This window comes from Patagioenas fasciata, chromosome 6 (assembly GCF_037038585.1).
Source record: "Patagioenas fasciata isolate bPatFas1 chromosome 6, bPatFas1.hap1, whole genome shotgun sequence".
NCBI classification, from domain to species: domain Eukaryota; kingdom Metazoa; phylum Chordata; class Aves; order Columbiformes; family Columbidae; genus Patagioenas; species Patagioenas fasciata.
This window is the reverse complement of record NC_092525.1, coordinates 13,531,909-13,545,013: the sequence shown is the minus strand read 5'-3', so window position 1 is coordinate 13,545,013 and position 13,105 is coordinate 13,531,909. Positions and strand designations below refer to the sequence as shown.

The following is a 13,105-nucleotide window of genomic DNA, read 5'->3' as shown; positions in this document are numbered from 1 at the left end:
CGCTGCTTCAGCATGGCAACTGCTATGTGATATTAGCCGTTGTGTGTCAGGAGAAAGCATGAAAGAAAGGATTTCCGAGGTGTGCGTGTGTCTGCCAGGCTGTTGACATGGATCACCTTCTCCTGTTGAAAGCTCATGGCCAAACAGTGGTTGTTCCGCGTGAAGTAACACAGTGTTTCAGTCTCTAACAGCAAGGCTTCTGCCTCCATATATTCTTCTGTCTTCTGTTTTCTCTCCAGGTAGATGTTTCCAAGGTGGTGAGGGACTGAACTGTAGCTGACAGCCCAGGCAGGTACTGCAGGAGTGGATCTGTCATCCCAGTGCACTAATGAGTTCAGGGACCTTGAAGCACAGAGAGCCAAGAAGGCAGCCCGTGGGAGGAAATGCAGTAATTGGTTGATTGACTGGATACGGGGACCAGAGAGGAATGTTAACCACCATCCATTCCCGTTCTGAACCCAAGGAAGTTGTGCGTGTTGGTGCTAGGATGTTAGAGACAAAAGGGTTGGAAAGAAAGGGGAACTCTTCTATAAGCAGGATTTTCGAAGCTGGGTGTGCAAGGAGGGGGAGAATGGAGATGATATGATGTTCATGGTGCTGTAGAAGAGTTGAAACTCAAGAATGGAGTGCTGAAAGTAGGGTTTGATGAAAGATGCCATGCAAGGGACAATGATCTCACAAATACAAAAGCCCTGAAGGATGTGGGACAGATGGTCTGAGAAAGATGAAAGCATTCTTGCACAAACTAGGAAATTGCTGATTCAAGTGTGAAGAAGATCTGAAAGAGGGAGCTGAGCAACCAAGGACTGTTCAGCTCGAAGAGAAGGCACTGACTTGGCAAAAAGGAGGAGGAAGAAGAATAAAGAAGGTGAAAGGGATGGGAGAAACACGTTGTGAGTGTGAAAGAGAGGCATAAGAGAACCAACTAAACATGAAGTAGGGCTTAAACAAATTGGAGTTTGACCTTCACAGTAGGGCAAGAAGAGTGTTTAAATGAAGAGGATCTGGTAGGAGCAGGAAAGGATGTCTTGTAGCATCTCAGGAGCTTCCCACCAGCATCTGTTCCTTCCCAGTGCAGCAGCTGGGAATGGTGGTCCATGCAGTGCTTCAGGACTAGGCTGGGCAACACTCGTGGTAGGCTGAGCTTTTATAGGGTGGTCTGTCTGATTGGAGGTAGCATGATCTGAAAAGGCGTTTCACTGATTTCTGTTTACATCATCCAATCCCTGATGGTTTGCAATCGGTCCGCACAAAATCATAATCTGAAACTCCCAGATTTAGGTCACGTTTCTTGAATACTCTCAGGCAGATCAGTGGCCGTTTCTTCAGATGACTCATTTTGTTTCTGATGAGGGTTTGAAAGAGAGGCATACGCAACAGTGATAGTGATAATAATGATAGCACCCCGGGGCTTGGTTTTGCCACATAGCACTGATGAGCAGGGCAACATGACCTTGGCTGGGGAGAGATTAAATTCATCACCTCCAGCGTGATGTAATGACTGAGTGCAACAAACAGCAGAAAAGAAAGGAGGAAAATGTATCGGCAGTAGGTCTTGGACTGTGCAGTTGTCAAGCGATGTACAGCATCACATTACCTAGAATTACCAAATGAATATTTGGAGGCTTTAAGTATTAAGAGAATAGATGCTAAAAGCTGGTTTTACTAAACTAATGTCTACCCATTTCCCTTGGTTTTGCAATATTGATGCTAATGTGTTGCATGTTTATGTATACTTTCTTGTAGGCTTATTGCAAGCTATATTTATATACTGCTGCCACTTTGTTCAAGGCCTTGAGCATGTTGTTTATGGGGAGTGTCTGAAATCCCAGGATATACAACCATAGGAACAAGTAGCTTTAGAGACCTTGTCACAGATAGATGGGCAGTGGAGCTCAATATTCCCACAAATAGAGGAGGAGAAGACTTGCCCTTTGGGGATGGAGGGTTAATGCCGACATAATTTTGTTTTAACGTATGTCTCCTTACCTTGCCTGATAGGGAGTGTGCAACAGCTGTTGGAGCTGTGTACTCCACTTTGCAGTAGATACAGGATAATAAGGCTCTGACAAGTTATTCTCATCTTGAATTCTAAATAAACTAGGTGCTCATCAAAACCAGTCTTGTTCCAGAACAACTAAATTACAGAGGCGGTCGCTTATATCAGCATTCCTGGGATGGACTTTGTTGGCACTTCTGCCTTTGCAGATCTTGCTTTGCCCTCTTCCCATCAGTCTCATTGGTCTCCATTTCCATCTTGAATTCAGAAAACAGCTTAGAAATGAGCAAATTGGTGCCTGTGTGCAGCACCGTACACGTGCATATTTCTATTTTCTTCTAGCCTGGTTTTCAGTTGCCTTGTTGATCTTGTTTTCTTGAGAGCTACACCCTGAAAAGGAAGGTCATGCTAAGAAAAAGTGATTTCTCACTTGGCTGAGAGAGAGCTTACTACTTATTAGAGTGTGTCACTGGAGCAAGCCTTGGGCTGCTTGCTTCTGAACACTCATGTGCTGCAAATACAGAGACCTGGGTATATGTGAGAGCAAATAAGCTTCCAGTTATACAGCATCTTCTTGTGCTGATTTTGGTCTGAATAGCAGTAGAAAAATACATTAAGTGTAAAATCCAGAAAATGAGAAGATTGCTTCTTCAAGGAGCAGGAAAAAGGGATATATTTCTGTATTGAGAGTCACAGTTAGAAAATACCAGGTGTGGAAGTGTCAAAAAAAAAAAAGCCTCGATAAAAGTATCCGTGGCACAGAGGTTAAAGTCTGGAATTGCAGAAAAACAAGGGGTGGGATTCAAGGAGATGTTGAATTTCTACCTGTGCACGTTTCCCAGCGAGATGCGCTTCATCTTGTGCAGATGCTGCAAAGCTCTGCGTGATGTAGGATGATGAAAACACTCATTTGCTTGAAAGCTTTTTTTCCCTTTATAGCATGTCCGTGAATTCCTATGTGAGAAAAAACTGTATGCATGTGCATATGATTATAGGCAGGTCTTTCTATAGAAAAGTGAACCAAAGGAGTGCCATCATCTGTAAACCTGTTGGTTAATGCTTCAGAAAATATCTTTATTTTGCTGTGTGGATGTAATTGTGTAGCATTTATAAACTTAAAAACCCTAAAGATACTGTGTATTTGCAGCTGGAGCTAGAAAGAAGCACAGACGAGCCCTTTTTCAGATGTATTGAGTTATTGCTGCTTTGCTTTTTTTGGCCCAGATAAGCCTAAGGAGGCTTTATCTCTGTGTGTACAAAGGAATTACCTTCAGAATGAGATAAAAATACAGTTTCTAAGGATTAAAAGACACAGGTTAGACATGCGTGTTTTGTTCCAGGTTTAAAACCTAGAGACCTGGGTGTTGCTGCTCCTGCAATGTCTTGGTACGACATCTTTGGTGTGTAAGACCTTGTTCTTTAAAGAAGTGCTGGTTTTAAAGGAGTGATTAATTTCTGCTTGGGCCTGTATAGATAATATTCCCTTAAAATTGTTCAGAAGGGATTAATGTTAGGTGAGCATGACGGCATATAAAGGAAATTCTGGTACCCAGGGTTGTGCACCACTTGAACCATCCCACCGTGTCCCCTTCGTTGATAACGATTGTATCGCAACAACAGGGGAAAAACATAAAAAGGAAATAAAATTCCATGTGCAGCACATCATCCTGTTGGGAGGAGATCTAATGTAGCAGTTTAGCTTTTAAAAACCTCTTGATTTTTGTACGCTGGAGGTTTGCCTTGTTTCCTAGGTTAGAATTTGTAATTTCCTTTCGAAAACAAAAACTGACTTGAGTCATAAGAAAATAACTGGGCCTCAGGGGATTTAGAGTGAAAAGCCATTAGAATCTGCTAATTACAAGGCGAAGAGCAGTCAAGCAGTGGCGGTCTGTTGGGGAGCCGCTTTCACACATTCTGATGTATGAAAAGGCTTTGCGCGTGATGTCGATGGCAAAAGTTTCAGTGAAATATGTCTTGCAGATGCTCTGCGGCTCCGTCCTAAAAGCCAGCACCAGAGTAATAGTTGCCATCCTCAGTAAGGACCCCAGTAGCTTTACTTCAAGAAAGGGCTTTCTGCACGAACAGCACTAGATTTAGTTCAACTATATACTGTTATTCTGCCTATAAATAACATGAGACAATGACTATTTGAGTGCAGGCTTTCTCACCCGGTATATTTTCCCATTGTTTCAACAACTTTGCTTAATTAGGCGCCGGTTTCTTTGAGTAAGTGTTTGGTGTTTGCTGGCAGCAAGTCTGTCTGCTTGAAAGAGAATTGCTGACGAACCAGCCCTTCGTTAGCAAAAACGTCTGCTGGGGTGGGAAGGTGAGAAGTTGTTAATTTAAAATAAGGTCTTTAAGAATCCTAGCTGTGAATCCATAGAACAAGCCCAGCTGAAAAAATCCCCCCAAAAATTTCACACTTACTTCAATGACAACTGTGCTAGAAGTTTAAGGCAAATGTGCTTTATTTGTGCAGAAAAGGGGGGGTGACAGAGGCACAAACTTTATGGCCTGTAATTATTTATAATGCCATGAGAGTCCCAAATAGGATTTCCAGTCCATCGCATAAACGTGCACATACAATTTGAAGAGACATGTCTTGCATCTTAATAATCCTCCTAAGGAACAACTTTGTCAGCCTCTTGTGTTCGTACTGATACCTGTAGAAGGTAGGGTCTAAAAGAAAGAAATAAATCCACTTTGTACCATTTCCTCCTTCCTCAGCGTGGACCTTGAGGGAAACAAAGTCAGTGATGGTTTTTAAGGTTAGTTTTGTCGGGGGTAACAGCACGGAGGAGGCTGCTGCATCTTTTACATGTTGGCTTGTGTAGCCAAAGCTGTGGTGTTAACTCCCCACTGCAGTTCCCAGCCTCCAAATACTCAGACTCTGTTCCCTGTAAGACTAGCTTTTGCAAAACTAGCATGTTTACAAACTGTAGAAGTGTTCACACGTGAATGTTCCGATTCACAGTTTCACTCTCAGCGGGGGGACCGAGATGTTCCAAAGTCAGAGTCCAGGCTCCTCCTCTTGTATAGACCATCCTCCAGCTATTCCTTCAGTGTGAGCTTCTGAATTTCGCTTTAAGGGTTGATCTATGTGGGATAACAGAGGAGGAGGAATGGTCTCACAAGGGCTTATATTAAAGGAAAGAAGATGGAAGTGATTTGTGCTCATCTATTTTGAGCCCCTTTGGGACAGGCTCTCTATTTTGTGTCAGGAAAGGAAGACGATGAAATACTCGGCTGTGATTTTGCACAAGCCCGCTGGCGAGAGGGACGCTTAACTCCTGGAGTGCTGCGGTGTCCATGGTGCCTCTTTATTAGTGACGAGAGGTGACAGAGGAGCCTTTGCAGTTCCTGGAAGGATGGATTTACAGCTTGGCTAGAGGCTCTGTCTGGAGCTTCTCCTGGCTCTGTAGTCTGTTTGAATAGCAGCGAGTGTCTTTCCAAGGAGATGTGTGTGTGGTTTTAACAGCTGTCTGTCTGAGATGACATTCATTTAGTTCCCCACCACCACCGTTTTCTTGCAAAAAGATGTAAAGAAAGACTGGAAGAGCTACAACCTCAGCTATTTTTTACTCCCTGTTGTAGTGAAGCAGCTCCAACAATTTTCAGTTGTTCCGCTGAGTTTCCTCAGTCTCTGCAAAATGTCCAGAGCATTTCTGATTCTCTTAGTGCCGACTGTTCTTGCATGAATACCAGCAGTCAGCCAGACTTTCCTTCTCCTCCCTTCCTTCCCTGTACAAATTGCTTCCCCAGGGCCATCCAAATAGAGGGCTCATCTAGGCAGGAAGGAAATCAGTGTGCTTCAAAACCCAGCTGTCACCGGGTGAATAATTCCTTTGAATGATGAATGTAGCAGGTAGCTCATCTACTCAGGAAGGTCCTAAATTTGATTTTGTTTTTTCTTTGCCATCAAGAATGTGCTGCAGAAATTTCTTCTTTTGGTGCAATCAATGAAAGTCCTTTCAAATCCCAAGGGTGAATGCTCTTCCTGGGGGTGGAACAGTCACGTTCATCCAGTGCCACGTCCAGGAGATGGGGATGTGCGAGGTTCAGGACAGAGGTGCTTCTCTCTGGTCTGTCTTTGCTCTCAGGACTGATTTACAACTTCATTTTGCATAATACCTACTTCTGTGTGGATACGTGTCCAGTCTGTGGGCAATAACAAAGATTTGTGGTGGAGTCAAGTCCTTCCCAATGTCAAGGGACTGTCCTTCAGACTTCACGTAATACCAGTTGGCATGTGTGGAAGGCTGTTGGTAAGTCTTAGCAGAGGCCTGCAGCTCTGGAGTATCTTAGAGCTGTTCTGAACTTGCAGTCTTGACTGAGACCTGAGATGCACCTATATTTGTCAATGAATCTTTCTACATTCGTATGTAATGCCAAGAAATAAGAAGATGCATACTTTGACATCCCCAGAGCCTTGCTCTTTTCAGTTGACTTAACAGGACCAAAACTCTTGAGCTGTTTCCTGTCAATTTAAGCTGTCTCTGGCTTGTTGAGGTGCCACGTTATCTCGTCGTAGGGGACACCACATCTCCACTGATGGCTCCTTATCTGCTGTGATGTGCAGAGGAGAAGTTGCCTCATTTCATCTGGTTACACAGTCGGTAACTTTCCACCGAGGTGCAGTAATACTTGAGATTAGCAGCCGTGTGGAACAAAATGCTGTTGCTTGCCAGACAGTAAACCCGTATCTCTTGATTTTTGTTGTGTTTGTTCATTTTTTTTCTTCAGTCTTGTTTTATCAAAGGCAGCAGACCCTCATGTCAAGAAGGGCTATAGATGCTGACCACCTGTAGGAGGAGATGCTTGCATAGAGTAATTTCAAGAACTAATTTGTTCATAGCAGAACTGTTCAATTGGGCTGGATCTCCAATATCTCCTTTGCCTCTGCTGTGGGAGTTTCTGGCTCCTGCAGACAGTGAATTGATGGGAGGGGATGAGGAAAAAGTCAGCCTTTCAACCTTCTTCACCTGCATAGAAACATCAAGTGATGATGTTAAAGTAGAACACGCGACCACAATGGATAGTGATACCTTGATTTTCATGCCTGAGATATATAGATGCTTGTGGTGGTGCTGTAGGGGAAAACAGGGATTGTGCCAGTTCGGTGGCCATGGTGGTGCCCTTTTGAGGCCGTGGTGACTCCCTCCACACATGTCCTGGCAAAAGGACTGGCTCAACATGCACACGACTGTGACCAGTTACAAACCTACAGATCGAAGCAACTTCACGACTTGCTTGGCTGTTTAACATGTTGAATATGTTGGCTGTTTTATAGGCAACACGAAAGGAATAGAATTGTTTCTTTAGAGGATTAAAAACAAGTTACTTAGCTGTGTTCCCGGGGAAGCAGTGCCAGAGAGCCTTAACAAGCAAGTCACTGTTTGTTCGATGACAGATTTGGTGCTAATTTTGCTGCTGTCTGCTCCTGTTTGCATCTCATGGTTGTGGATGAAAGCAGTGGAGCGGTGATTAGCTCAGACCCTGCTGAAGAAAAAAATAAATTAAAATAAAGCAACAGTGACTTCTGATGAACAAGAGAGTGAAAGTATATTACCCTCTGGCGTTTTTATTTTATTTAGCAGGTAAAACTGTTCATCGAAGCCGAGTTCATTTACAGTGGTACCCCAGTAGACTGAGGCAGCAGGATGAATTACCAGTCGCTCACAGTACAAACAGGAATCGTTCAAACCCTGGATGATCTGTACTCAGGGGTTCAAGCCTCTGGCATTGCACACCAGATAGCTGCTGCTGTCTTTCCCTCACCTCCAAAATCCTATTGGGCATCCCAGCCTCTGTTTTAGTCCCCAGATCACATTTATATCTGCATTCCTCCCACCATGGGTTTTGATGCTAATGCTGTTAAGCAGAAGCTGGGCAGTTCACAGGATTAGACTCTTTTAGCCACCAAATTAATGGAAATTGGACTATATGCCTCCTTTGAGGATATACTTTCTTTTCAGGAGCTTTGACTTTGGAGGATCATTGGTGAGATAATATCAGGAGTCTTAACTAATCCCCTAATGGATGTACCAGGGTGAACAAATCTATCTATAACAATTAGCCCAGTGGTCCACCACAAGGCTACTCTTACCTGATAAAAGTGGGGTTTTGCATTGAAAAGGATTTTTTTTTTTCTCCCTTTGCACAATCATCAGCTTCAAAGCAAAGTCCCAAAGCTCATGGCAAGGTGACTTGCGGCCCTGTCAGGGCTGGGTCGGGCTGGCTCTCTGCTCCCTTTGGAGCAGGGTGTATGCTAGTCACTGAGTTTATTAAAAATGCATGTGCTAAGCAGTGGGATAATTACGACAAGTTTGTCTGGGGATGGATGGCAGCAGCAAGAGGAATTGAAGGATGTGTCTGGGAGAAGATATCAGCTGTCTTTAGAGAAAACAGTTTGCGACAGCGGTTTGGCTACAATTACTGGGATGCGGGTCTGGGAGCAATGGTTCAACTTCGGCATCTCCAGGGCTGTTGCCAGCGCCCTAGCACTTTGGTGCTTTAGTTTTATTGGCATCATAATGTTCCTTTGGATCTTTCTCTGAATGATCTCGGTTTGGGGAGGTGCCTCTGCACTCCCTGCTCACAGTTGGAAGGGCAGAGCCTGTCTCCTGTCTGCGGCTGGCACCCAGTTCTTGCCCGAGGGTTGCCCGACTGACGCAGCAGACCGTTAATTTGCAGACAAGCAGGATGTCTCCAAAGGCAACTCTATCAATTGGCAGGAGGTAAATAGATGCCGCCTTTCTGAATAAAGCGGAGCTGGAGCCCTCCCTGTTTATCTTCTCTTCCACACTGGGTGTATCTGCTATTGCTATCTCATCTTTTCTCTTTGTTTTACTTGTCTGAAACCTCTTGGCTGTGGGAGAGGTTGTGCGGCCTCGGAACTGGAGAGGTTTTGTCATGGTGATTAGTTGGTTTAGTTAGGGCGCTGGAGACCTTTGTCCGGATGCTGCCAAAAGATGAAAATGATTATTATTATTTGCCCACTTCACAGGGAGGCTGTGAGGACTAATTCATGTTTGTAAATTGCTTTGGAGATTTAAAGCTCTGTACAAGCACTAAGGATTATTGCTTTCTAATTCTTCAAGGTAATATAACTTTATAAAAAGACTTTTAGCCTTGAAAGCATCTTGAAAATGGGAAGTTAAGTTTCTTTGAAATAAGATATACTTTTCATGTTTAAGATAAAAACAACTTCTGTTGTTCTTTACTGCTTCTTCCATAAAAATTTTTTTAAAAGTAATGGCAGATTGTAATACTACCTCTTCCTTTTTTTCCAGGAGTCCAATGTGCTGATTGCTGCTAACAGTCAGGGTACAATTAAGGTAAGTTATTTCATGCATCTCCTGTTTAAACACTTGAATCTGTTGTTAGTAAAGAGCAAGGTCAGAGAAACTGTACAGCCAGGAGAAACCATTAGAGGAGGTCATCTCAACTGTAGAAGTTTGTAATTTAAATGATGTATTTGCCTCTGGCACATGGCAGAGCAAGCAGACAACGCGCCGGCAATGAAACAAGTTAAAGCAAGGTGTGGAAAAGCTGCTGGTGACCATCCAGCTCCTGCTTGTCCCTTGTCACTCCCCGGGGTCCCAGTGGCACGGAGAGACTTGCACAAGTGTCATGGTGATTTTTGTGGCAGCGGTGGCTGTGTGTTATCTCACCAGCGTTAACCAGAGCCTGTCTTCCACCTGCTGCTGCCCAGGTGGGTGCAGCAGAGCCCAGAGCTGAGCTCCTGGTGTGCAGCTGGCTGGAGCAGCATTTGAAAGGAGCAGGGATGCTCCCTTGCTTTGCCTGGCTGTAGCAGACAACAGCTGCCAGCGCAGGGGGTTGTGAAAGCAGCAGCAGTCTCCTTGCACTGAGAAGCCAACATTTTGCTGGGGATTCAGCACCTGAATTAAAAGTCTTCCAGGGTATCTGCTCAATACACAAAATGTCAAGTAATACAGCATCACAGAATCATTTTGGTTGGAAGAAACCCTCAAGATCATAGAGTCCAACTGTTAACCCAAACCTGGCACTGCCCCATGTCCCTGAGAACCTCATCTCCACATCTGTTCAACTCTCCAGGGATGGTGACTCCACCACTGCCCTGGGCAGCCTGTTCCAATGCCTGACAACCTTTTGTGGCAAGGAGTGTTTCCTGATATCCAATCTAAACCTCCCCTGGCACAATTTGAGGCCATTTCCTCTCATCCTATTGCTTATTACTTCAGAGAAGATACCAACACCCTCCCTGCTACAACCTCCTTTCAGATAGTTGTAGAGGGCGAGGATGTAACCCCTCAGCCTTCCAGAGTGTCTCTTCAATCCATGAGATGTCAAGTAATCTGGAGAAGACTCCTCTTCTTTACATGTCTATTAGACAGCCAAGCAAAACCAGTACCCAAACTGGTACAAAGCTGATGCTGATCCTCTAGAGAAGCCCAGGTCTGATGTCGTCCCAAACTATACACAGCAGTGTTGACCTCCACCGTGCTTTTGAGGCTTGGTGGTTAATGCTGCAGGCTTGTAGCCCGGAGCCCTGGCAGCTTTCTGCAGCTGCTGATAAAGGGTTTTACTTGCTGTTTGCAAAGTTACACGCTGGATTGTCACTCTCATGATGCTGAGATCCTCATCTGGGTTTTCCTTCATATCCCTGTTACAATAGCAGCTCTGTGGAGCCAGACCAGAGTTGCTGGTCTGAACAGTCCTAGAAAAATCACAAAGCAGGAATGGGGGGAGACCCAAATGGTTTGTGTTAGACTGTGTGTCCCGATTTATTCTTTTTCTCCTTTTTAGGCCACTGGCAGCCTGGTTACTCTGGCTCTTGCAATGTGTGATGCTGCAGCCTCTCATTCATAGGCGATTTATTTAGCAGTCTTTGTAATTGGTTGCTCATTCCTTTGGTCACTTCCTTTTTAGTAAAATAGGCAAAATGCACAGATGCTTTTGGTATTTTGAAGTGAATCCAGCAGCAAGAGGAGAGTGATTAGAGAGGAGAGGTTTTGCTCATACACTTTACTTGTTAATGAGAGAAGATAGACGGAGAAACGTGCAGCCAGCCAGGGCTGTCAGAACTCCAGTATTTCCGTGTGCCTTTGGCAGGGGAAGGTGGGACGGTCTGGGATAGGACTGGGTTTGCACAAACTCACTCCAGTCTAGGGGTAAATGCCGTGCCAGACCGTATCTATGGGTTAAATCTCTAGAGCTTTGCCCAGTAAAACCCAACCAGGTTAATACAGGCTGTGACAGCCCTCACAGTCACTTTTCTGCTGTTTCAAGACCTTGACTTCAGAGGCTGCTGTGCCATCTTAGCATCAACAAGGGAAATAAATGTCAGCACAGAGGGTTGAGAGGACAGAATCTCTGATTTCCAAGAGCTAGTTGATTGGGATGGGTGGAAATGGGGCAACTGTGGATATTTTTGCTTCACGCTGTAATTTATCTTAGCACAAGCAGGCATCAGAATCAGGATCCTTGCCAAGGGCTTATCCCATTTGCGTGATATTATTGTGTGCTGATGAATAAAGGGTAAGGGACGGAGATGGCACGGTTGGTCCTGTCCTAGTGATCTATTTCCTGATGTAGGAGATAATGAATGTAATAAATTCCTATTCTAAATATCTCGTCTTCCCTACTAATCAGGTACTGGAGCTGGTATGAAGGGTTTTCGTTCAAGGCATGAGGTACTTGGTCCTGCTGATATGCTACAGTATTCATCTGGGATCCTCAGTGGGACAAGAAACCGAAACCACCTTGATGTTCCTCCCCAAAACCATCATGTTTGGGTTTTTTTCCATTTATGAACTTTGTAGGACATTTTGAGACACTGGAAACACCAGTGAAATGTCTACCATCAACATTAACTCCACAGACTTTGCTGCTGCTGGTGGTGGTATGGTTGTCTAATTTTTATGATAGGAAAACAAATTCTTTTAAATAAAAACAGAAAGGAATAATAAAATTTATTGAGCCACAAGCTGAAGCTGGAAGATTCTCTCTTGTTGCATATGGGAACAGATTTACTTGGGAAGGGAGCTTACAGCAAAACACGGGGCTGTCCTCAGTTGCACGCCTCGAGTTACTTTCATCTGGACTGTTCTTCATCCCTGTCAGAAAAAGAAAGTCTCTAAGCCTTACCTGGACATGCAAGCAATTCGCTTTGAGAACCCATAGTGATATGGTTCTGTTGTTCCTTTGATTTATTAATTATTATTTTTTTAGATGTGTTAAATATTGAGAAATGTCACCCAGGTTGACACCTCTGGAGACTGAAGTCCTGTGGTCATCAAGAAGAGAAAGGCAGCTTCACCTTCCTCCTCTCACTACTCCTGATGGGGAGGGTGAAGTTGTCCTCCTGTCTGTGTCACCCTGTCCCTCTGCTGCCACCAGCAACGTCCTGAGATGCGCTGTGCTGAGATGAGGTGACCTGCGGTTGCCTGGGACCTGGACTTGACCTCACCAAGACGCTGTGGGATAACTGTCTCCCTCCCAATGACCTGGCTGTGTTTGACTATCTCAGCTTAGAGGAGGAAGCTTCTAGATCCAGTTACCAAAGCCCTGCGCCACTTCATTGCCCATGTGATCTGGTTGCATTTGCCCCTCTCTGCATGCCGTGGAAGCCAAGTGGTTGGAATCTTGTCATAAGAGAGGGGATGGAGTTGGTTTGTAACTTGTTTCAGAGCCATGATATAAGTAGCCTTATTTTTAATGGTCATGCATACACTTAATTGTATATACGGAGGGGGAATAAACCATGATGCGAAGAGTCGTCGTTGCTTTGTTGGCAGGGAGGGGGAAGAAGGTGCAGACAGGTGCCATGAGTAGCAGTTGTGCTGAGCTGTTGGCATTGCTGCCAGAACCTGTTCGGCTTGGAAATGGAATCGGTGGGTGTAGCATCTCATCCAGGCTGCGGCTGGCAAAGGTGCAATGTCTGTGGTGATACCTGTGGGAGGTGTTTTTGGTTTGCAGACAGAATCTTTCCACGTTCATTCATTGCAGTACACATCTCCCTTGCGTCTCTGAGGCTGCAGGGACTTAACTCTCTGTGTTGGCAAAGCAAAGCCCTGCTGCACTTTTGGGCTATTCACCAAGGAGTGGTGTGCAAAAGGTGTC

General features: G+C 44.7%; 1 protein-coding gene across 2 annotated transcripts in view; it reads left to right on the top strand.

Moving 5' to 3' along the window:
• COP1 (COP1 E3 ubiquitin ligase) overlaps nt 1–12,756 on the top strand; it is a 124,168-nt gene extending 111,412 nt beyond the window's left edge. For both annotated transcript variants that reach the window (XM_065842532.2, XM_065842531.2), the window contains exons 19-20: nt 9,292–9,336; nt 11,636–12,756. In XM_065842532.2, coding sequence (XP_065698604.2) covers nt 9,292–9,336; nt 11,636–11,653 — 63 coding nt within the window. In that variant the 3' untranslated portion in view covers nt 11,654–12,756. The remainder of the gene's footprint in view (nt 1–9,291; nt 9,337–11,635) is intronic.
• The last annotated feature ends 349 nt before the right edge of the window (nt 12,757–13,105 follow it).